This window comes from Eurytemora carolleeae, unplaced genomic scaffold (genome assembly GCF_000591075.1).
Source record: "Eurytemora carolleeae unplaced genomic scaffold, Eaff_2.0 scaffold528, whole genome shotgun sequence".
Lineage (NCBI taxonomy): Eukaryota > Metazoa > Arthropoda > Copepoda > Calanoida > Temoridae > Eurytemora > Eurytemora carolleeae.
The window spans coordinates 80,716-106,162 of record NW_019396472.1 but is presented as its reverse complement, the minus strand read 5'-3'; the positions used below and the strand labels follow the sequence as shown (position 1 = coordinate 106,162).

General features: G+C 32.3%; 1 protein-coding gene across 4 annotated transcripts in view; it reads left to right on the top strand.

Moving 5' to 3' along the window:
* Window positions 1-25,447, top strand: part of LOC111703920 (uncharacterized) — a 36,004-nt gene that overhangs the window by 7,948 nt on the left and 2,609 nt on the right. For all 4 annotated transcript variants that reach the window (XM_023476007.1, XM_023476009.1, XM_023476010.1 and 1 more), the window contains 39 exons: window positions 20-183; window positions 845-1,049; window positions 1,167-1,533; window positions 1,779-1,969; window positions 2,138-2,312; window positions 2,368-2,858; window positions 3,054-3,204; window positions 5,702-5,802; window positions 5,868-5,947; window positions 6,907-6,967; window positions 7,027-7,168; window positions 7,567-7,812; window positions 8,102-8,223; window positions 9,458-9,535; window positions 11,109-11,147; window positions 12,033-12,199; window positions 12,394-12,568; window positions 12,663-12,736; window positions 12,791-12,876; window positions 12,942-13,139; window positions 13,240-13,441; window positions 13,858-13,981; window positions 14,055-14,183; window positions 14,324-16,810; window positions 17,046-18,071; window positions 18,126-18,246; window positions 18,586-19,031; window positions 19,152-19,226; window positions 19,449-19,557; window positions 19,823-19,880; window positions 19,984-20,071; window positions 20,770-21,218; window positions 22,561-22,759; window positions 22,810-23,256; window positions 23,453-23,734; window positions 23,798-24,016; window positions 24,072-24,150; window positions 24,694-24,806; window positions 25,085-25,220. In XM_023476007.1, coding sequence (XP_023331775.1) covers window positions 20-183; window positions 845-1,049; window positions 1,167-1,533; window positions 1,779-1,969; window positions 2,138-2,312; window positions 2,368-2,858; window positions 3,054-3,204; window positions 5,702-5,802; window positions 5,868-5,947; window positions 6,907-6,967; window positions 7,027-7,168; window positions 7,567-7,812; window positions 8,102-8,223; window positions 9,458-9,535; window positions 11,109-11,147; window positions 12,033-12,199; window positions 12,394-12,568; window positions 12,663-12,736; window positions 12,791-12,876; window positions 12,942-13,139; window positions 13,240-13,441; window positions 13,858-13,981; window positions 14,055-14,183; window positions 14,324-16,810; window positions 17,046-18,071; window positions 18,126-18,246; window positions 18,586-19,031; window positions 19,152-19,226; window positions 19,449-19,557; window positions 19,823-19,880; window positions 19,984-20,071; window positions 20,770-21,218; window positions 22,561-22,759; window positions 22,810-23,256; window positions 23,453-23,734; window positions 23,798-24,016; window positions 24,072-24,150; window positions 24,694-24,806; window positions 25,085-25,220 — 10,102 coding nt within the window. The remainder of the gene's footprint in view (window positions 1-19; window positions 184-844; window positions 1,050-1,166; window positions 1,534-1,778; window positions 1,970-2,137; window positions 2,313-2,367; window positions 2,859-3,053; window positions 3,205-5,701; window positions 5,803-5,867; window positions 5,948-6,906; window positions 6,968-7,026; window positions 7,169-7,566; window positions 7,813-8,101; window positions 8,224-9,457; window positions 9,536-11,108; window positions 11,148-12,032; window positions 12,200-12,393; window positions 12,569-12,662; window positions 12,737-12,790; window positions 12,877-12,941; window positions 13,140-13,239; window positions 13,442-13,857; window positions 13,982-14,054; window positions 14,184-14,323; window positions 16,811-17,045; window positions 18,072-18,125; window positions 18,247-18,585; window positions 19,032-19,151; window positions 19,227-19,448; window positions 19,558-19,822; window positions 19,881-19,983; window positions 20,072-20,769; window positions 21,219-22,560; window positions 22,760-22,809; window positions 23,257-23,452; window positions 23,735-23,797; window positions 24,017-24,071; window positions 24,151-24,693; window positions 24,807-25,084; window positions 25,221-25,447) is intronic.

Genomic DNA, 25,447 nt, shown 5'->3' with positions numbered 1-25,447 from the left:
CTCAGTAATTTAAATTTAGTGCGTCAAACCTTGATGAAGCCAACTGTGATTGCTCCAGTGTTAAGTGCAGAGGAATGTTCACGAAAATGTCTTCTGTCTCCAGCTTGTGATATGTTTGACTTCAGCTCTACAACTTGTAAATTTTATCCTTTCATCAAGCTTAAAGGAAGAATTGCAAGTCAGGTACATAAAGAATTTTCTACAAAATTGACTCTAAGAGGTTATCCTGTTTTTGTATAGTAAAAGTAACTAATTTTCCTAATAGTATAGGTTTTTTGATTTCTTCTTGATCATTTTTTCATTCTGAAAGACCTGAACCTGTAAAAAATGCAAGACCCTTAAAGACTTTTGGAAATTAAGGACTGAACCATGCTTTAGATATAATTTAAATCAAACCCTTAGATACTTTACAGAGCTCATTATTACTTTTTGTTACAAAAAAATATTGTGACCTGATTAGAAGTGTATTCTGGAGTTTTTTCTGGATCAATTTCATAATTTTATAAAATTGACCAAAAAATTGTTTTAGCATGTTGCTCTCTGTAAAATATTGAGTAGATTAATTTGAAATTTGGTCAAGTAGTTTCTAAAATTTTGAAAGGATTCCTAACTGCTTTTGTAAAGGTTATGTACGGACTTTAAGGAACTAAATTTAACCAGAAAAAATTAGAAACCCTACCTTAACCTTAAGTTGCAAAATTTTTATTATTAAAAAACCATACATTTAAATTAAAAACTTGATCCTTTACATTTAATTCTTAATTCAGTTACTAGAATAATTGGCATTTGGTTCACAAGTATAACTGTTCGAAAGTAGGTGCTTTACTGTTTAATATTTGCATAGGTATTAAAATCTGAAAGTAGAAGACGATCTTCTGTGTATATTCTTGAATGTGATGATAGTCAGTCTAACATTCTTGCCAACAATGATTGGGAAGGAACTACTCCCTCATTACCTTGGACCCAAAATACTAATTGTGCTAGCGGGGTAGATATTGATGTTTATTCTGGAATCAGACACACATCATATTTCAAAAACATCCTTCCAGGTCATAAAATCTAAATTTAAATTAAATTAGTTATTTAGAAATCTTTACTCTGCTGATGTCATTGATATTGTAGTATTTGAAAGATCCTTCTTGTTATTATACATATTAAATATTTAGCTTGTCCTGAGGGTTGGTTGGATAGTGGACTCTATTGTTTCTTTAAATCTTCTTGGGCAACCAATCCTGCTATTCGAAAATCCAACCATACACACAGTATGTGCTCTAATATTGGAAGTTTGGTGTCTATGGACTCCAAGCACCATTATGATTATTTTACATCAAGTTTACCTTTTGTTGATGGAAGGATGTGTAATGCCGGATCTGATCCAGAGTTAGTCCTACTTCCCCTAGGACCTTGGCAACCCTTCTGTTTGGGGTCCTATGACACATTGCTTACTTACTTCTGGACCTCAGGTTCTGATTTGAAGTATGAAGGAAACTTTACATGGAACTCAGGAGGAGAACCTTACCTAATCAACAAGGGGTATATATTTTTTTAATGAAGCATCCTCCCTTCTCTTAAAACACATATGGGCTTTCCATGGTTTAGGTCATCTTAACAATTGCCCATATACTAGGGAACCTCATATTGCATTTTGTCCTTTAGAAACTTAGGGATAAAAAAGTATTTTTCAAGAAGGCCCCTTGATCCAATTCAATTATGCCCTTGTCCTTCCTTCCCTTACCAAAATTATAACAAAAGGCATTATTTAAAACCTACCTATCTAGTTATTCAAAATGGTTCTCAGTCACTGCTCCAAATTTACAAGCACCAAATAATAAAAATGGAAGATCTACAGATAATCCAACTGATCAGAGCAGACCAGGGGAGCACTGTGTTGCTTATGAGGCGTTAACTAAATCTATAAATGATCTGCCATGCTCTAGACTTCTAGAATCTATTTGTCAAGGGGTGAAAGGTAAACATTATTTTATTGGTTGGTTTATTTCCCTAACCAACCCTACCATCTTTTACTCTTATGTTATGAATCTTAAATTTGCCCTTTAAAATCTTCAATAAATGTTTGATTAAAGCAATATGTGCACAAAGCACCAATGTTCCATTTTGCAGCTTTTTATTTGAATAGATCTTGTTGGTCTGGGGGGTGCTGTTGATGGATATACTGTTGAGCACACTGCAAGTTGCAACTCTAATTCATTTACTTATGAAATAAAGACTCCATTAACAATCAAGGAAACAGGATTTGGGGAATTATATATAACAACATTTAAACCAAACGGCATCTTGAAAGTATGGGCAAGGTAAGTTAATTTCTGGTTAGAATGTTTTAAAGAGAATAATGGTAATTTATATCAGATTAACTGGTTCTGGAACTGGAAGTGCAAATGTAACTGCAACACTAACAGACTCTTCTTCAAACCTAGTGACTAAAACAATAACTGTTCCTCTAAGTACAACTCAAGTCAGCCACTACATCATTGTTCCACTCATACCAATTCCAACCAGTTTTCCTCTTGATGTTAAAGTCAAGGCTGAAGCTACAACTGGAATTATATTGCTGTCTCCAGTTGAACTGATTCTTGATCAGCCTATATATGTTGGATGCTTTGATGTGGAGGCTGGGGAACATTTGAAGGAAGTTGAATCAGCCCTAGACTGCCTTGTTCATTGTCATGAGAACAGCAAGAGATTTGGTGTTCTCACTAAAGGAAATCAGTGTAGTTGTTTGCCTGAAATAAATCATGACAAATTTACACAATTAGCCAATTCTAGGTGCAATCTGCATTGTACCGCCTTCTCTGCTTTAAAATGTGGTGGGCCCAATGTGTTTTCTGTTTATGTTGCAAGTGAGTTATTGTTTAATTAATAATAAAGCACCTTCCATGGGCCCAATAAATGAATAGATCCAATAGATTTTTAATAAAGAGCACATGTTAAAAGTGTTTTTTTAATAAGTAAAAATCATTGTAAAAGCACATTTTTCAACATAATCTTTAACAACTTTGCAAGGCGTAATTGGTAACTAATTCTTGAATTTCTAGGCTGCGAAGATGGCTATTTGAGGTATGGAAATAGATGTTTTAAAGACCATGGCCAGCATAAAATCTCTAAAAGAATTGATTGTAATCCAGACTCTGATGTTTGGGCACCTAGATATCTTGGGGATGAATTAGTTATACCTTCCCTAATAAGGTCAGCTGTACATGTTATCAGAACTTTAAATTGTCGACTTAGTTTGTGAGAAAAAATGGTCTTCAGAACTAAACTAGCAATTTTCTGAATACAGGGAAGCAATGGACTATTTTACATGAGATTTATATTGAAAGGCAATATACTTGAGAATTCAGGCTTGCAGCATGCTTAAATCAATTGGCAATTTAGATGAAAAAAAATCCATTTTAAATGCATAACTTATACTGAAGAACGTAGCTCCGTACAATTTCAGAAAATTGGAACATATGACTCGGATCGCAAATAGGGTTTCCATTTTTCTGGAAAAAAATTTCCATATTGGAAATGGAATGATCCGGAAATTTGTTGCGTAAACCGGAATTCCGGGATAATTCCGGATCAAATGGAAACCGGAATGTTTACGGTTCACGTTACGTAAACCGTAAATTTTTCCGGTTTACGGAATGGAAACCGTAAAATTTTCAGTTTCCATTTTGTAAACCGGAACTTTTTCCGGTTTACGTAACGTAAACCGTAAAATTTCCAGTTCCCATTTCGTAAACCAGAAATTTGAACACAATATTAAACATAGAAAGCAATGTTAAAACATTAAAAGTTAAAACTTATTAGTTGACATACATTAAATACGCATTTAGTTCTACAATTATATATTCACAAATATTTCACTATAGTTCATCATGACTATTTTACAGTTACAGTTTTCAGTTCACTTTTCCCCACAATATTTTTTGACAAATTAGTTTTTTTTTTCAAGAGGGTCATTGGAGGCTTATGCCCCCCCCCCCCTCCCCCTCCGTATTTGATCAGGATGGGATGAAATGAACCATATAAATAAGAGTTTATAAAAACTAAAGGCTTTAAACTGGTGAATTAAAAAATAATAAATTTCGACGTTTTTTCCCGCATAAATTTTTAACTAGTTTGAAACTTTCCCTTGGGCCATGTGAGTTGCCTCACAAATGTTGGGCTCGGCCGGTTCAGCTGTTTGGACGTTTATTGGATACAAACGGACAAACAAACAGACGAGCAAAGTATATAAATAGAGTGAGAACCAGAAAATTCTGGAATAGGAGGACGACTATTAGACTTAAATTATGACTCTAAATAGTTCAATGAACATGAGACACGGCAATTACGTAGTATATACTATACTGTATACAGACCAATTTAAAAGTGATTTTATAAGTTACTATTTAACCTATTTCCTTTGTAACAACATTAATTAGACTCAAGGATTGCTGTACATGACTACAGCTACACCAGGCGCACATTCTATCATTCTGTAGATAATATTACTTACTGGTTTTATCTTTTACATAAGTTTAAGATGTCTTCAACATTTTCCGGAACCTTTTTCCGGAAAATTCCGGAACAATTGTTCCGTAAACTGGAATTTTCCGGAACTCTATTCCGTAACGTTCCGTAATTCCAGAACAACGTCCCGGAAATTTCCGGTTTACAGAAAGAAATTGTTCCGGAAATCGTTCCGGAATTCCGGATTTCCGGAACCTTTTCCATAATGGAAATGGAAAAAATTTCCGGATCATTTCCGTAGGTAAACCGTTACCCGGAATTCCGGTGGAAACCCTAATCGCAAAGCATTAATTAAATTTCAAACAAATCATGCATATTAGAATCTAAAGTCATCGATAATTTTCGACATAATCGTATATAGTTAATAATTCATAATATCTCTAATTCTTTTAAGATCTGAGAGTTATTTTTGAGAACATTTATTCCTGTTTCGAGGATTTTTGACAATGAAGACGACATTTTCATATTTTCCATGAATATTTGAAAATCCAGCGCTAGTCCTAAAATCAAGTTATAGCTGAATATTATTTTTTTTTATTATTCAAAAATATTATGAAATGTAAACTATGTACGAAAACGTTGAAAAATATTTGATGACTAGAGGTTGAAATATCTGAATGATTTGTTTTTAACAATTTTCTCCTTATAGACGTAACAGATAGAAATAAGATTAGTAACAATCAAAAGCACTTACTTTTCGCCTCAATCCTATACCCCCTTTCATTTTTCGCGAACACTCCCTTTAGTTGACTCCAATTCTTGTTATTCAACCCATAATTGTTATTTTCACACACAAAAGTTATTTTACAGATATATAGGGGTTAAAAATATGAAAACAAAAATTTTTACGAAAACAAGAAATTTGTCAGTACATAAAAAGTTTATAATATCTTCAATATAATTGTTTTTAAATCAATTAATTGTCTCATTAGACTAGGAATCTAACATAATTGAGATTCTCTGTTTAATTATATCAGACAATTGACATGAGCTATTCTATGTTACACTCTCCTTAATATTCATGTCTTCAGAAAATATCATATCCTTCTCTGCTCCGACTGTAAAACTTGCCTTATTATTACAAAATCTCAACAATACTGGTAAAATTGAGGATAAAATGTCTAGAACCAATAAGAACTGAATTACCCAAAATGTTTTTTTTTGTATAATGTTTTGATTTCAGTAGTGGAAGTGGAAAATACCATCTAGGACTGTTATCAAAAACCAGAGAAGGAATTGCCTTGTTTGACAACTCTTACATAACTGGTTACTATCCACTTTATTGTAAGTTAATTTTTCTAGATTACATAAGGTGCACAAGATAAAACTTTTATTATAATTATTTGAAGGGGGATCCTATCCAATTGTAAAAGATGTAAGATTACCATCTCCTATTGGCAACACAGCACTGGACAACATGATTTTAAAGGTAAGAATTGGAAATTGAAATATTAGCTACTAGTTGAAGTGCCCAGTGTTTCCCGTAGAAAAAATTAAAATTTTGTCCAAAAATAATTAAATTTTGAAGAAAAAAAATTTATTTTTAAAAAAATACTCGAAGTCTTTGCTGTTACCCTTAGGGTACCCATGGGATTTGTCAAATTTGCCAATTCGGTACAGCCCTTTAGTCATCCTATAGGTGACAGATAAATATATATGTTTATTCTCTACGTTCTATTTGTGTATGTAAATTTGCTTAAAGGCACTTAAGCCGAAAGTGAAATTTTATTTAATTCCTATACAGTTTCATTTTAATTCATATGCAGTTTTATCTTTTTATTTCTATGCAGATTTATTTTTATTCAAGTGTAGTTTTATTTTAATTCCTATGCAGCTTTATTTTTTTATTTCTATGCAGATTTATTTTAATTCAAGTGCAGTTTTATTTATTTCTTATACAGTTTTATTATGATTCCTATGCAGTTTTAATTTTTCTCATATGCAGATTTATTTTGACTCAAATGCATTTTTTTAGTTCCTATGCAGTTTTTTATTATTTCCTATGCAGTTTCATTTTAATTCAAGTGCAGATTTATTCTGATTCCTATATAATTTTATTTTAATTTCTATGCCGTTCTATTTTAATTCCTATGCAGATTTATTTTAATTCAAATGCAGATTTATTTGATTCCTATGGAGTTTTATTTAATTCCTATCATCCAATGCAGTATTATTTTAATTCCCATGCAGTTTTAATTTGATTCCTATGCATATTTTGTTTAATTCTAATGCAGTTTTATTTTAATTCCTATGCAGATTTTTTTAATTCCTATGCAGTTTTATTTTAATTCAAATGAAGGTTTATTGATTCATAGTCATAGTCAACTACAAATGAATGTTTTTAAGCAAGAAAAACCAAATAAAGAATCTAATTAATTCTTTTTCAAGGATGGATTAATATCAAGAGAAGTTGATGCAGATGCTCAATTAGTGTGTGAAAAGCCAATAGGTACTTTCAAATTATAAAAATAAAAAATATCACTTGTGGATATAAATTTAAATTTTCAGTTAACGGCTATGGACACAAGAAGTTGTTGGGGTCCAAACATGTAAATTTTGTTATTCTGGATTCTGGAGTGGAAAAAGTAAACGTTGATGAATCTATTCTACCGGGGTATTTAGGGATACCTTTGGATGTTCAAGGACTTAGGTATTACATTACTTACATTTATATCAGATGTTTCTTTAAAGGAGATTTAACATAAACTGTCCCAAACAAACCCCATACAACATACATTCAGGATACCTCACCCAAGGTAATGCCAGAATTAGATTGGTTTATCTCAATATAAATAAATAAAAAAGGATATTTAATGCAACATACTCAATCTTTCATATTCTGATATTTGCAGCATGATGGTGTAAACCTTTAATATTTCATACTTGGATTTTATAACCTGGCAGAATTTTGAAATATCTGGCAGTTCTGCAATATTTGGTTGCAAAGATACCGGGATTACAAATCGAAGTTTGTGTCAAAGACTCAATTTCTTTTGAATCCCAGAAAAAATACTTTTAAAGTTATCTATTGTAAATCTTCTAATTTAGGGGATCATATGTCAGCTGGTTTGAGATTCAACTTGATAAAAGCATTGTGGTTAATGCCATAATTGTTACTCTTGAAGACAAACACTCCTTTACTAGTCTACGGTTTCGTATTCCTATATATAATCCGGATAATGAGGACTATATGGAATATGAGAATGAATACACAATCATCCCCGAGTCTGATGAAAACATTGCCAGACCTGTCAGCAAAACGTTTCGACTTCAAACACCTGAAATCTTGGACAGGTTACTGATGTTTAAAGGGACAGTATACTTAATTTTTATGGACCCTCAATGCAAAGATGTACGCTAGTGTAGCAAGAGAACTTAATGAAAATTAATCTTGCAAACAAAGTGTTTAACAATTATAAGTGTTTCTGTAGATAAATAAGGAAAAGTTTTAAATCCTTGATCTGTCATAGGTTGACACCATTGTGAATTTCAGATGCTACTTTTTAAATGAAACTTCACTTAAAATTATACTTACAGTCCCTCCTAAATGATAAAAAACTTCTCTAAGTGTGAAAATGCTTAGGTTTCAACTTATGTTTGGAAAGTCTTCAAGAAGGATGAAATTTCGGTTTGAGATATTAGGAGAAGCACTTATGGATATGATTCCTAAGAATTTCTTTAATTATGGTCAAAAGAAAATAAATAGTAAGTAAATGAAAACTTTTTATCTATACATGTATATTGCTAGTCTGGGTGTCTGTTTGTTTTTCTGTCCGTTTGTATCAAATAAACATCTAAACGGCTGAACCGAATAGGGCCCAAATTTTGTGAGAGACCTCACATGACCCGATGGGTTTTTTTTTGAAAGTGTGCCAATTTGAAAAGAAAAATCCGCCAAAATTTGAAAATAATTTAAAATGGCCGACTTTTAAAGGAACAGTTAAAAGGTAAAACTATTCACAGGAAAGCGCCCTTTAAGCCTAGTATTTATATTATATATATGAACTAGCTGGGGTGCCCCGCGTTGCTCAAGCTTGGTTAGGTTTTAAAAACACTTTACCATTTGGCCTCAAGAAATTTCAGCCAATTTGATCCAGCCATTTGACCAGCATCACGAACAAGTACGTATATATGAGCGAATTAATATATATAATGAAGATTTAGTTGATATGAAACCTGTTTTTTTCATGATGACAAGAAGATGTCAACTGAACCCTTAACTGAGACTCTAATTTTCTAATCCCTATATTTTTATAACTTAAATGCTTAAAACTTAGACATGTTAGTCGACCATAATTCATAATTAAAAATATAAAATGTCTACAATATAAGGTGGCGAAGATGTAGATATGAGAAAATTAGAATCTGTGATAGGTGTTCAGTTCATTTGGACTCATGACTCAATTTTGTTGAAAACCTAACCCTGAATTGTTGTACCACATTTGTGATTGTTATAACCTAAGAAAGTATTTAAGCAATTTCAGTCAACTAGCCAACAGCATACAGTTCATACAATTAAGTCCTTCATTCAGTGAAAATCTAAATGATCACTCTGCACTGAAATGAAAATATTACGATGCAAAGTTTTAAAATTATCACATTGTTTATAATTGGTTTATCATAATTATGCAAAGTCGTAAAGAAGTCATTAAAAAAAAGGCATGTCCGATTCACAACGGTTCTTTTTACAAACTTTTCTGATTAATAATTTTGAAGATATCATTGTTTTTTTCTATTAATTTCTATTAATTCTATTTCCTACAGTCTTTCTGTTGCAAGAAATCCAAGTTACTTTTATGGAAAACCACAATCAAAAATCATCAAAAAGTCATGGATATCTCATCCATTCTTAAATACTCAAAACTTTCAGAGGTACCTTTGTAAATTGGACAAGCCGGTCAATCGATAAATGGAGGGTCATTGTAATGCATATTTTTAGAGCAAATGGTAAATGATCCTTATGAAGAAATAGTTTTGGATGGACTTATCTGCCCTGATGGAGGAATTCATGTTACAGGAACCAATCTAGTGTTTTCATAGACATTTATAATATACACTATACAGTAGCACGTTAAACTAAAGTAAACTGCATGTATATGTTTTCATAGACATATATAATATACCCTATACAGTAGTGCGTTAAACTGAAGTAAACTGCATGTATATGTTTTCACAGACATTTATAATATACACAATACAGTAGCACGTTAAACTAATGTAAACTGCACGTATATGTTTTCATAGACATTTATAATATACACTATGCAGTAGCACCTTAAACTAAAGTAAACTGCATGTATATGTTTTCACAGACGTTTATAATATACACTATACAGTAGCACGTTAAACTAAAGTAAACTGCACGTATATGTTTTCATAGACATTTATAATATACACTATACAGTAGCACGTTAAACTAAAGTAAACTGCACGTATATGTTTTCATAGACATTTATAATATACACTATACAGGAGCACGTTAAATTAAAGTAAACTGCACGTATATGTTTTCACAAGACATAATATACACTATACAGGAGCACGTTAAACTAAAGTAAACTGCATGTATATGTGTTCATAGACATTTATCATATACACTAGTAGCACGTTAAACTAAAGTAAACTGCATGTATATGTTTTCACAGACATTTATAATATACAGTATACAGGAGCACGTTAAACTAAAGTAAACTGCACGGATATGTTTTCACAGACATTTATAATATACACTATACAGGAGCACGTTAAACTAAAGTAAACTGCACGTATATGTTTTCATAGACATTTATAATATACACTATACGGTAAAAGTAAACTGCACGTATATGTTTTCATAGACATTTATAATATACACTATACGGTAGCACCTTAAACTAAAGTAAACTGCACGTATATGTTTTCACAGACATTTATAATATACACTATACAGGAGCACGTTAAACTAAAGTAAACTGCACGTATATGTTTTCTTAGACATTTATAATACACACTATACAGTAGCACCTTAAACTAAAGTAAACTGCACATAACTTTTCTTGTTGAAGAGCTATAAGAGGAATAACTATTATTTGAAAGTAATAGGATAAAGTTACACTTATACTTGAGCAAAAACACAAAACTAGGGGAGCTACAAGGTCGCAAAATTTGACCAGCAATATTGCATATTATTTATTATTAAAACATTGAAAAGCGTTGACAATCAAATGATGGAAACTAATAATTCATATTTCTACTCCATGCATAGTCAAAGGGTAGCTGATTTACTTAGGACATGACAATATGTAAAGGAGCTGAGTCATTGCCACAAACTTAAATTTTCTAATCCCAATATTGACAATGATGTAAACCTTTAATATTTCAAATTGAGATTATTTTATTGAACAGAATTCATATTTTGACACTTTTAAGGTAGGGTTTTCAATTGGAAATCCGATGCGCGGAATTGTGCGGTGAGCGGAGCTTACACGGCTCAGAATTTACGACATTGGGTTTCAAAGATATAGAATATAGGCAAAGACTTAATTTCTTTAAAATGATCAGTACTAATGTGTATCTAATGTTGGGTTTAATTACTAAATTGGTTTAAACAGGATACTCTCTGAACACAACCTCCACAGCTGAAGCAGAAGGTAGGTTTTTAACATTTTTAAGTTCATCTAAACAATACATATTATTGGCTGGGTCGTTTTTCACTTTTTCTACCTTAGATCTTAGTATGTGTACGGGATAAAAACCCCTGAAGATTCTAAAATCTTTGCAACAATCAAAAAAATTATTCAAAATTTGTTTCTAATGGCTAGCTGGGAGCTATTTTAAGAAAGATCAACAGAACAGTTAAGTTACTGAAAAGACCCAAACACTAAATTCTTCAAAATATCAAAATGAATATTTAACAAATCAAAAACAAAAACAAATAGTTTTTGTATTCAAATATATGGTAGAATCCCACAAAACTCGTTTTTTGGCCGTCAAAGAATTTAAGAAATGTAAAAAAAATGTGGACTGTATTCAGCTGCTTGATATTTACCTTTTAATATATCAATATATTCTGAATAATATTTTTATATCCCACTACTGATTTTTAGGATTCATTATTTTCTTAATGGTTCTCCATCTTGCCTTTTCCATTTTTCATAAATTCGTTGTTGAAGTATTTAGAATATTCAATTTTATTTGATGCTGTTATTAAACAAACAACTGCAGTGTTTCATGTTCATTAACTCATTTAAAGTCATAACTAGCGTCTAACAGTCGTCTTCCTAATCCACAGTTTGAAGTCTTACTGTTGGAATTTCGGGTTAAAGGGACTGTTGTTTAAATTTCAGAGGGGCATGCAAGATTCGCAGCGAGAAGCCACAATCATAAATGATAAATGATAACTTTCTTATGCAATCTTTTGATCAGACAAAGCTTAAAAGAGTATTGTTATAAACAAGACATGCCACTCTAAAAATGGAGATTCGCTTGAAATTATGTTAACACTTTTTCAAATATTTTCACCATGTTCTATTTAGGGATTTTGATTAGTTTAATTGGGTCTGATAACTCTGAGATAGCCTCAGTAGCCCTTAGATTTGGAGATGATATCAAGATACAATTTGAAACAACTACCCTACCCTCTGGACTTAAGCTTGGAGACAAATTTGATATTTTTATATCATGCAATGCATCAAGTTTTCAGGTATCTTATTTTTTAAGAACTATTGTTCCCAAAAATATGTAATCACCATTGATAAATACAAAAAGTTTTCTATTCACCCCTTCCTAAAAATTACAGTTTGATATCTTTACTTTATCATTTTAAAATTTACAATATTCAGTCCCTGCTTTTCTAGAAAAACATAAAAATATATTCCTTATATATATTTATTTTAGATTTATGTAAATAACATTTTCAATGGAGAGATGAAAATTCCAGCAGGATCAAAAATCACCAAAACAGTAATAAATTTGAATTCTAATTTTGTTTCAAATGTGCTTTTTGAGCAGCTTGCTTATGATGGAAACACATTTTCAGCCCCAATCACCGCAAACAGAATTGGATGTACAGGTTGTTTCATTCACTAGAAATAAATTCGTTTAGTATAATCCAACTTTTTTATTCACAATATATAATACATTGACACCCTATATATTATTCAAAGGTGGTGTTTGCCACAAAGTTTTGGCAGAGAAAGTAAAGCTCATTCAAGTATATGAAACTGCTGATAAGAAAATGGTAGGCTTACTAATTTATAAAAATAGTTTAACTAATAAAAAATATTGTCATTAGGTAAAATACCTCACTGGAGTACCTATAGTAAGATGCCATAGAACTCCGATTAACAATTTGAAGTGCAACATAATAAAATTTAAATGGTTTGTTGCTTACTTAAAATTACTTTTACCATTTTATGAAGAACAATCATGAAAAAATTGCCTAGGCACACAAATCAAATAAATGAGCCTGGATTACCAACAAGTTCTGTTTGTCCCCTTGAAGGGAACAATGTTGCACTGGGCCAGCAATGCCTTCAAGTTGATAAAGCACAATTATCTTACAAAGATGCAGTTGTGGCCTGTGGAAAGAAGCTTGGTATGATAGCAGCTCCTGTCAATGATATTCAGAATGTTATTTTAAGGTAAAATTTTGCTAAAAAATCTGCCTTCAAGATTTAGAAGAAATTGGGAGAATCAAATGTTAGTAGTGTTTTTTTTAAAAGTTATTTTTGTTATTTTTAGAGTTAATGCAGTTGAAAAAAGTATGGGTTCCTACTGGATAGGAGTCAGAAAAATAAATGAAACTTGGATAAAAACAAACGGAAATCCAATGTCTATGATTGATTTGAAAATAAAAAATTATTGGAGTGAAGGAGATTGTATAGTTGCAGATGCAGATGATGATTATAAACCCAAGGCTGTCAGCTGTGATTTAACATTTTCGGTAGAACATCTTGATAATATTAAGACTAAAATTGGATTTCATTTACCTAAGGATGCAGAATGTAGATGTACTTGTAAGTGACTCTCCATTTAAAAAAGAGGAATGTCTGATTCACCTTCAGTGCCCTTTTAACCTCTATCTAAGCAGCAATTAAAAAGATATTGTAATTTCTCATTCAATGTTGTTTATAATTTTTTGTATCTGTTGCATAATTCTGAAAGTCTCTTTTATAGAGAAACCACAATCAAAAATAATCAACTGAAAAACTACCAAATAAGGGTGCCTCAGTCATTGCTTAAAAAACAAAGGTTTACTTGAGTCGAACAAGCCAGTCTGTAAATGAAAAGTCATTTTAAATTATATATACAGCCCCTTTAAAAATCAGAAAGATATTGAAAAGTATAACTTGTGTTTAGCATTATTGCATGATGGCTCCTAGCTGTCCCAGAAATTATACTTGGCTACCTGAGCTAGGACGAACTTGCGTTAAAATTGGGGAAATCCCTTCTCCGGATGGCTTGAATGTAGATGTTCTGTCAGGTCCAAAGCTTCAATAATTTAAATGTTATTATGCTGACTTGCACCCATTTACTTATTTTGATTACATTTGCAGGTGAAGCTGTTTGTGCTAAAGAAGGAACAAGATTGTTTACACCAACCTCTAAGTATGATCTAGACACAGTGTCTAAGTGGTTGCCTTCCAGAAGAATGCAATACAGCTCAGATTTTGAAGTTTTCCTTGGTAAAATTCTTTTAAATCTCATATAAGTTGGCATAGTAAAGTCGGAAGAAGATATTAAAATGCTTCTTTAAGAAATTTGTTATATTGGGGTTATTTTTGGCTGAAATAATGTTGAAAAAAATAGCAAATTTGTAATTTAGGATGGAGAGGATACAAGGAAGAATCAACACATATATTCAAATCTCCTTTTTCAATGGAGAAAGTAAACATCTCTATGTTTCAAAATATAGTAACTGATATTGCCACAACTAAGAATGAGTGCTTTAAACTTGGTCCTTCTTCCAGCTCTGCTCCTCTTATATTTGAGATAAGTTGCCTTCATAAGAAGCAAACTTTGCCTGTTGAAGATCCAGACATTAGAGTGGTGTGTCAATACTCAGAGTGTGTAACTGTTGATTCCCAAGTTTGTCAATTTCCTTTCAGGTTCAAAGGACGTCTTTATGATACTTGTGTGACTTTAGAATCAGAAACCCCTTGGTGCAGTTTAGAGAGAGGTTTGGACCTGAAACACATTGACACGGGAAATAGTAGAGGACAATGTAAACCAAGCTGTTTAGTTCAGAATTGTCCAGTTGGATATTTTGAATTTAAAGGGAACTGTTTCCTAATTTCAGCACCTACATCAAATGGAATTGTCAGTTCTGTGGAAGAAGCTGAGCAGGTTTGCACGGAACAAGGAGCCAGACTATACCAACCAAGAGACTTTTTTCACTTTGATTACCTAATAGATACAGAATACCATTATTTGAAACCAAATGCTTCACACTACAAGCATCTGACCAATTACTCTCTTATTATGCTTGGTGCATACACTGATAAAGTTGTGCCTGATCTAGAACTACACTACAATGATGGAACTCGAGCATATATGCTTGAGAAAAAAGTCAAGCTTCAAGGAAGTGTTATATCTCATACAATTACAGCTCTTTCTAGCTATACAGGAAGAGCATGCCTAATGTTGGATCAAAATGGAAAGCTAAGCATTGAGAAATGTGCAGATGTTGAAGACTCAAACCTAGGCTATTTATGTGAGGCACGTAAGTTCATTGCTCTGGATGGTCCAGATCTGGGTAAATCTTGCCATTTTCCATTCAAAACAAGTATTAATGATACATGGCACAATTCATGTTTGTTTAATGATACTTTAAATGAATCATGGTGTGCCACTGAAGTGGATAGTGATGGCGTTGTAATCTTTAATAAATGGGGAATATGTCAAGATGAAAGAGAAATAACCTACAGAGGGGATGGATCTGGCAATTCCTGTATTATTCCATTTCTCTATGACAGAGTCTGGTATGATCAATGCATACTAGAGCCTGAAACTGAACTATGGTGCCCAACAAAGCTGAACCCAACAAGACTTTTTAACCTTACAAGTGATGATATAGGATATTGTACCGAACATTGGAAACCTCTTGTATTTGAATGCAATCAGAATTATGAAAAAGTTAACAATGTCTGCATTAGAGTTTCTGCCTATGCAGAAACTTTCAAAAATGCTGCAGCTAAGTGTGAAATAGAAGGGTCCTATCTGCTGCCTATTATGGATTCAGAAGTTCTTCCCCCAATTTGGAATTACATCAAGGCTCTGTCAGACAGTAAGATTTATTTTCAACAAGAATTCTCTCCAGATCTCTCAACCTACTGGGTAGGCGGAACCGTCAGAAACTTCAAATGGACATGGATTGCAAATGGTAAAAATTTCTCTATTTACAATGACTGGGTTGATGGAAAAGAAAATACAGGGTGCATACAAAATATCTGTACTGATAATTATGCCTTATCCATAAATACAAAAAAAGAGAACAAGTGGCAGGCAGATGACAAATCCAAAATTAAGCCTTACATTTGTCAATCAAAATGTAGAGTCGGTTTCAAATGGTATTCCGAGAGTAAGAAATGTTTGCAAGTTGTTGATATTGCAACAGCATTCTCTACTGCAACCTACAACTGTGCCCATCAGAACTCAAGACTTGCAAATTTAAACCATTGTGAAGAATTTACTAGTCTAGCTAATGATGTGTGGAAGATAAGCAAATCCCAATCTAAAGAATATTGGCTTGGATACTTTGCTGGTGGAATGGAAAACTATAATCCATCCAGGATTACCAATGCAAATCTGGAAAAGTTAAAAACATTTTCTTCAACTGGATTTCTTGGAATACAAAGTTGTCCATGGCTCTCTTCAGTGGATGTGAATGTAGATCAGTATAAAGGGTTCCTACAGTTTACCTCAACTGATCCTTCTTCTTCAAAAATGGAATTCCTACCAATTCCACAGTCCTTGAATTTAATGGAGGAAAAAGGATACATTTGTGAATATGAAGAAGACTGGATTTGTCCGAATGGTTACATACTTTTTCAAGAAGAATGTTACAAGATTTTTGACAATGCAACCACTTACTCTGATGCCTTTATAGTATGTAATAAAGAAAAGGGCATAGCAATGGAACCTTTAAGTAAACTTCACATTGTCTTTTTATCCACGTATATTCTTGCTAATAATATGTCAACCCCTTTAAGAACTGGATTCAGAAGAAACTTAAATAGACAGAATAATGAAACAGATGAATACTTCTCATCATCCTCAGATAATTCGATAATAAACCTTGCAAATTTAGCTGGTAAGCATTGAAAAAGATTGATCCTGATTCCATTATAAAATTGGTCTAAAACAGATTGACCAACCTAAAAAACTTTCAAATAAGTATAATACGAATAAAAGAGATATTTGAATTTTAAACAAGGTTATCCTTATTTTATCATTTTGTGTAAATATTCATCTTTTACAAATCTATTTGGTTATTGGGATCAATACAACAATTAGAGTGTACCTATGTAAAGAACTTTATTTTTAAGGTAGTGGAGACTGTGTAGCTCTAGACCAAGTTTCTGTTACTCTTCAGAAAGTTGATTGTTATAATTTACTTCCATTTGTTTGTCAAACAAAACAAATGACAAATATGGATAAAGTTGAGGTTATGGGAATACCAGACTATACATTTCCCTTGGATAATATCACAGAAGGGTCCAAGGATAATTATGTTGGATTTTCAGATATCCCTGTCAATCCAACAGAATTAATTAGGTCGGCCTTTTTCATGGGAGATCCATCTTCATACATTGATGTATTAAATGTTAAGAATGTTACAGCTAAGTATGGGTTGTCAATTTGTATGTGGATCAAACCCAGGACTCCAAGCCTAACTGGCTTGAAAGAAACAATTCTGGATTTTTCTGTTTCAATTTCAAATCAGAGTCTTATAATTTTCCTTTATGAGAAGAGAGTTGGAGCAAAGCTGTGTTCAAGTGCAGGGACATCGTGTACTGAATTCTTCTCTCATGGTTTGCTTAGTGTTCATGATTGGAATTTCATTGCCTTTGCATACGGAGTGGAAACAAACAAGGGGACTTTTTTCATTAATAGCACCTTCGGGATTCAGGACAGGGAAGGGACATACTTTAATTTTAACACCCAAGGGTGGTTTGCTAAATCTACCGATGCTCACTATTTGAGAATTGGTTCAGACATTGGAAACCAGCATGCATTCTTAGGAGAGATATCCTGCCTTCAAATTTCAAATAGTATGCTTACTATCTCACAATTTTATCAGATGAGTCAAATTTGCCATGTGATAAAAGATTATCCTAGATCTAAACCCTGTCCTTCAGGCTACTTTCTCATGAACATGAATTGCTTTAAACTATCTAGTTCTCCTCTCAGCTTTACTGATGCTGAAATAAGCTGCATTTCAGAGCCTAACGATCCCTATGTAACTAGACTAGCCTACCCTGAGTCTTATGTTACCATGGAAAACTTAATGAGCTATTTGAAGCATTTAAGAAATATATCTGAATTATATGTTGGACTGGACTCAATATCAGGTATAGATTTTAATCAACAAACTTCTTAGAAAGTTATTAATTTAAACTATCCAGCTCAACCAACTGGGAGCCAGTGGATAAGCAGTGAAGGCAGAGAAATTACACATGCACCTTGGTACAATGGTCAGTTAAATGCATCAATGAATTGTGCCGTTATGGATTTCAAACATTCAAAGTAAGCCAACACATTATTAAGATATTTAAGTACAAAAAGAGGGCTTACTATTTTTTACAGTGGCTTTAGCATTCTTATGAATTATGTGAATTTTAAAATGTCTTTACAAAGGAATTGATTCATTGCCACAAACTCAAACTTTTTAATTCTTATATCTTTGCAACCTGATAGTGTATTTCAAACTTAGATAATTTGATCTAACAATATTCATAGTTTAAAATATCTAATGTCTACGACATAGGGATGAGATCATCAGATTTTGTTTGAAAGACTCAATTCTTTTCTTCAATTTTTTTTAGAAATTAAAGAATACAATTATCTCTATTTTTTACTGTTTAGTTTTTTAAAGACAGTTGATTGCAAAGAAAAGTTTTACTTTTTCTGTTCAACTCCGTCAGAAACCAAATCAATATGCCCAGAAGGCCATATAAGCTACAAAGGAAAATGTATACTCTACAAAAATGAAATGTCAACATTCAAAGGAGCAAAACATGAATGTGCTAAACATGGTGGAATTGTTTTACCCATCAAAACAAAAGGAATGTACGAGTTTATAAAGAAGTATTCTCTAAAAATAAAAACAGGTGATATATTTATTGGCTTTAATCTTACTGTTCCTCAAGTTTACACTGATGGTACTTCATACAACAATCAATCATTCAAATTCGATGGAGATGACACCAAATTAAATGGGTTGGCATGTGCTTTCTTAAAAAGAGGAATTAAATATTTGGTTCGTGGAGCATTTTGTGAGGAACAATATAATTTCTATTGTGAATGGACAGGTAATACATTACATTTTATTTTCTTTTTATGAATTCAAATTAAAAATGTTGGGTTTATTATAAAGAATTACAACAGATATGGAAGCATAATTATAATGCAGTTTTTACTTCTTTGAGTAGATCCAATATGTCCTGAAGGGTTTGATAAGTCCCATTCAGAAAAAGATGGTCGGTCTTGCTATTCTCTTTCTTTAGGTAAAATTATCATATCTTTTGCATTAGTTAGAAGTAGGGTTTCCAGCAAAATGTAAAAATTGTTGCATGCAAATACTTATTCTGCTTCAAGTTCTGCATTTTTTGCACTTCCTAATGTATTATAGAAAATGAGAATAGCTGTCCTGTACAGTTTCAAACAGCCTTTCTAGTATTGTCTTGGTGAAGCAATTTAGAATTTGTTGTAAAATTCACCTGATTCAGATAAAACAAAACATGGAAATGAATTGTGTTCCATCAATGAAAATTATGAGAGGAGAATGGGTCTACCTAACACTGTACATATAATAAATAAGTTCCTTCAAACAAATAGGTATTAATTTTGATTTATAAACCCCTTTGATCCAACTTTTAAGAAAGCTTTGCTGTTTTATATGCATATAAAATATAAGTATTTTGTTATTTATTTGTGACATTTTCGGCCACTAGTAAGACACAGATGAGCTATGCATACTTTTCAGCATTCTAATTTGAAAAGAAAATGTTGTAATCTATAATTTATTTGCTTTGATTATAATGGATCATGCATTAATATTTTTGATATCAGAATAAATAATAATAATTCTTGTTTGAAAAAGGTTTAGATCTGTCTGGATTGATGCCACCACAAAAGAAAATTTTGACTGGACCCCAAAGGTAAATCAATTAATTTTGATTCAGTTACAAGATTTTAATTTCTTAAATTTTGGGAGGATATTACACACCTTTACTAACTGTGATGTAAAATTTCATTAATTAGATGGACCGGGTAAATGCATTTAATTTTCCAATGCTAATAGAAGACTATTCTAAAGAGAGGTCATGGATAGATGCTGAAAAAAGCAGAGGTAGTGCATAACAATCTATAAATGTGACATGTTTTATTGTTGCATATATCAATCTACATAGAATTTGGCAATAACTATTTATAACACTGTTAGTTTGGGTTTGCAGTGTCATAAAGTTTTTGGCCAGACATTTTCTCTTTTTCAAGAGGGGTCAAGTCATTTTAGATTTTATTTTGTCTGTGCTTTAGCAAGAGACAAAATATAGTAAGTAGTAAATAAGGCGAGAACCTTTGAGATATAGAGAAAATTTGAGTCCAAAAACTTTATAGCACATTGTGCCAAAATAATAGTGTTATATGTAATTTTGTGAAACTTGTGTGTACTTGTCTAATTTCAATTGCTATTTCTAGATCAAATAAGCTTTGAAACATATATTTATATAAAGTTGATTTCAATTTTATTTTCATTTTGGAAATATCCTAAATTTTTTGGAGAAAATCCGAGAACCAATTAAAACTTTATACTAACACACTTGCTACAATGTACAGTTAATTTAACTTTATAGCATGATGATTACTTTACAGCATGTTCATTATGAAATTCACGATGAAGAGAGGGAGAATGATAAAGTACAGGATAGTTTCATAAAACAACCCATACAACCCCAATGATAGTTTTTGGATGGTTAAGTTGTTGCTAGAAGTGGGGGGGGGGGAGCTCAAATAGACTTGAGTCAGATAATTCATCATTAATTTCAGAACTGTTCTTGGAAAATACAAGTACTTCAGAGATATTGACTTTTAAACCAAGCATCTGTTCATCAAATGGAAAAGAGGTTTTTAAAGTTTATGGAATCTTTGTAACCAGGAGATTAGATATAAACAAACCTGTGGTTAAAATAATGCAAGATCAAAACAATACTCTTCTAAAATGGGTGTTTCATAAAGATATTGTGAGCACCTTCACCTTGAATTCTATAAGGAATGGTGTTTCATCAGACCAAGTTGTGACTAATCTAACCAATCCTAACTTGACTAACTTCTTAGATTTCAGTCTTGCCGTAGCATGTCAGGGATCTAACTTTGAAGTTACATTTAATGACCACTGGCTTGCATCTTTAGGGTTCAATTCTTCAGAACTAAATTTCACAAATGAGATTGTGCTCTCAGGGGGATTCAAAGTTGTTAAAGCTGGATACACTGGCCAGGTAATTAATTAGCTAGAATACTAGGGTTCATGTATTTTCAAAAAAGATCTCTTAAAGAGTATGGAAATGAAAAATATAGAACAAAAAAATATTATAGAATAAAAAAAATTCTTGAATTTAAAATTTAACACTTTTTGGAACGATATGTCAACAAAACACTAGTAGAACTTAATATATAAAATTGGTTTTTGTAGTGTTATCAAAACTATAGGGTCAAAAAGTCATATTATCAGGGACTGAATTTAATGAATTGGAGAGGTCACAGAACTACTAACTACAGGTTCAAATTCTTCAAGATTGGGAAATTCAGGATTTGAGCTAGTTCAGTGACCTCTCTTCTCTCTTCAACTCAAAAACGGGAATGGGCACATTTCCCTCAAATGACACAAATTTTCAATGTGGATTCAAGCCTTCATGTTTTAAGCTATTTTCTTCAGATTTTACATGAGTCAGAGTTATAATGATTAACTCCAGGAATGTAACTTTCTAAATGTACATAATAAAAAATGTTTTCCCGCCATTTTTCCCTTGGAAATTGAATTTGAGTTCCTTTCTTCATTTTTGAAATTTTTCTGTTCAAACTTTGTATTCAGATCATAATTTTCATGAACTTTTGGGACTGAAAAAATTTTTTTGATAAACACTTTTTGTGCATTGAAAAGCAATAAAACAAGACACAAAAATGTTTGATGTATAAAAGCACCAATTTAAAAATTTCCCGCCATATAAGACAAAATCAGGATAAAAGATTTCTTTCAAGATAGATTTTGCAGGGAAACTGGAATATTGATTTATGTTTGAATTAAGTTATTGAAAACCATAAAAATCTGAAATTTTTTGGCATATTTTAATGTTTACCATTTGAGCGATCAAAATGAAATTCTAAATGAAGGAAGTGCAATAATGTAGAGAGAAAAACTGACATCAACAATTCCTTTAAATAGTATGCGGGATATGTCACTTATTCTTATACCACTCAGGGAGGCAAATGTAGCGTTTTCAGTTATCTGCAATTCACAAAGCTAAAGCTAAACTTTAAGATGACAACTGACATAAAAACCAGACTTTATCTTTAAAAGCTCCAGAGATCAAAAAAGGAAGGTCCAATAACATCAGGAATGTTAAAGGTCAATATTTCTTTAGTAGAGTTATACTGAAAGAAAACAGGAAGAATAATATGCCTCACTATATAATGACTCATTACGTTTATTACTTAAAACTAATGCATTCAGGAACACTTTTTCATAAAGAAATTATTATATGTTAATTAAACGCACTGTATATAAAAACTAAGAGTTACCCATCTTTTCAAAGAAAATATATAAATTAAACATTCATTAAGGGATGTCTAACGTTGTCAGCCAATGGATTAGTAATCCCAAAATATGGACGTGAATGTGAGAGAGAATTGCCTGCTGTCTGTGAACATCAGTTTTGTTTCACAAGAGATGGCTTCAAGTGCCAGTTCCCATTTGAATATAAAAGTGTTACTTATCATAACTGCAGCACAGAAGATATGTATGAGTCCTGGTGCCCAACAGGTACCTATGTATTAAAACTTTGCTACTTGTTTTAACCTTTGAATATTTAGAATTAGGAACTAACGGAGAGATACTAAACTGGGGATATTGCTTAGAAGACTGTCCATCTATGCCCCTTCAAGTTTCTTGTTTAAACCCGCCGCCTGTTCCTGCTTTTGGGACGTATGGCACTGAAGCTGTTAATTTTGAATCAAGTTGGTTTAACATATCAACCATAGACAGACCAAAGTACAAGGTATCTGCTACTAAACGAAGACTTCATCATCCAGATTGGATCTATGAAGCTGGGAACACAACTGATCTAATAGAGATCTGGATGAACAACAGTAAGACTGGAGATTTCAAGGACCTTTATTCTATTGTTACTGATGGAGGAAATGTGACCTACACTTGTCCCATTGGATATGTGTTCAATGCAACCCACAATATAACCTTTGTTGCAATTTGCAGTAACTGGACCTGGGAAGCAGATTTTAATGAAACCTTGAGCTGTGTTCGTAAGTTACCAAAAATGTATAATTATTAAAGCCAGGATTTAAACATTATACAGGGTGTCTCAAAAAAAAACTGTGCAGTAGGGGTATTAGTAACTGAAGAAACAATTTTCGTTCAATTTTTACGATCAAGGTGTCATTCGAAAGCTCTATATTTCAGTTATTTCATGATGTGAAATTTTTCTTATTTATATTTTAGCGGTTTACTGTGATGCCAGTGTACCTACCTTGCCAAATAACTCTGCTAATGCCACAACCAATCTTGCTGAAAGAAAAACATTAGACAAAGATTGGAATGCTTATGGAAAAAATGTGTCATTTACATGTCCAGAGGGTCATGTGCTAGAATATCCAGATGCCTACAATGAACAGGATGTTCCTCATGATACATTTGAACTTCGTTGTGATGCTGACCGCAGATGGAGACCAGTGCTTTTGAACAATGTTTTCCCTAATTTACCTGTTATGCCACGATGTATACGTAAGTGCTTTAAATAAAATGTTTTATTTTATTTAGTAGATTTAATTTAAATTTTCTGTTTAGCAATAAATTGCACAACCCCACCATACGAAGTTGAAGAAAATGGACTTCAAGAAATGAGTTGGCAAGAGGTGGACGGGAATCCCAGACCATTTGCTGTTATAGTTACTTATAAATGTAGCAAAGCAGAATGGGGATATGCTTCAAATGGTGAAAATAAAGTTGTTTCAAGATGTGACAAGGATGGAACATGGAATGTGACTTTTGTAGAACCTTGCATCAGTAAGTTATCATTAAATTTTAACTTAAATATTGCTTGAACAGGAATCTATTTCAGAGCTTCCTTGTCCATTACAGCCCCCTCCAGGACACAATGGAACTGGAGCTCTGCGGCTCTATGACCCATCTAGTACTAGGTAAAATCAAGGGTAAAAGTGTTTACCCGAAAATTTCGGGAATGATATTTGGGAAGTTTTTTCCATTTTTTTCCATCAGAAATTGTCCCAACCTGGAACAGGATTCCAGAAATATCTGTTTTATAGGGGTAAAATTGTTCCAGTACAATAAAATTATATTTGTGTAAGTGTACTAAGTAAATGATAAACCTGAATTCTGGTTGAAACCTTAGTTCTTAAGGTAAAATTCTCAAAGGAATTGAGCTTTTGCCACAAACTTTAATTTTTTACTCAATGTAAATAACCTTAGATATTTCAAAGTATGTATATAGTCTTATTTTGAAATGTCAAAAGTTTACACTATCAGGTTGTAAAGATATTGGGATAAAAAAATTGAATTTGTGGCAGACTCAATTCCTTTCCTAAGACATGATGACAACCCAAGCTACAATATCAGTATATAAGTAAAGAATTTCCCAAATTTGGCTGTTTTTTTTACATTTTTATCTTAACAGCAACCAACAGTGAATCGTAATAGTTCTATCTATACTCTTTTCTCTTCAGGTATAAATGCCAAAATGGATATGAATTTATTAATGGAGATTTCCCCTTCTGGAATAATGATTGTTTACCAACCAGACAATGGAGTAGGCAATCAAGGCCTTTAGATTGCAAAAGTAAGCATTTTTTTTAACAAATCTTTGGATTAAACAAAAATTAAATAATATCAAAAACCAGAAAACTCTGGAAGGAATGCCATATTTTTTCCTTTTACATAAAGAGACTCTAGATCAGAAAAAGTTTTTCATCGGACGTGCTCATCTTTTTAAATGGAAGGTCACTTGGAGTTGCAATAAATGTCACTAACGATTTTGTAACTTGCAATTCAATAAGAATTCTATTGTTTCCTGGTTCTCACTGTATTAAAACTACATATTTATTTTCATCTGTTTAGAAAGAAGATGTCTAAAGCCACCCCCTGGAATACCTCTAGGTATGGAAAGAATTTGGCCTCTTTATGTAAATGAACTTGGGAATCAAATAATCTATCGATGTCCAAACGGAAAGATGATTGATATTCCACTGCCCAGGTGTTCTATGTTTACAATCTAAAATATTAAGCTTTTTTCTAGAGCACTCCAAACCCCTATTGAAGCTATAATTTTTGCTATTCAAAGAGAGTGTTCGTGAAAAATGAAAGGGGGTATAGGCTTAATGCGATAAAAAAGCGCTTTTGATTGCTAATAATATTACTTCTATCTGTCTGTTGCGTCTATAAGGAGAAAATTGTAAAAACGACTAATGCCAAAGAAAGTAT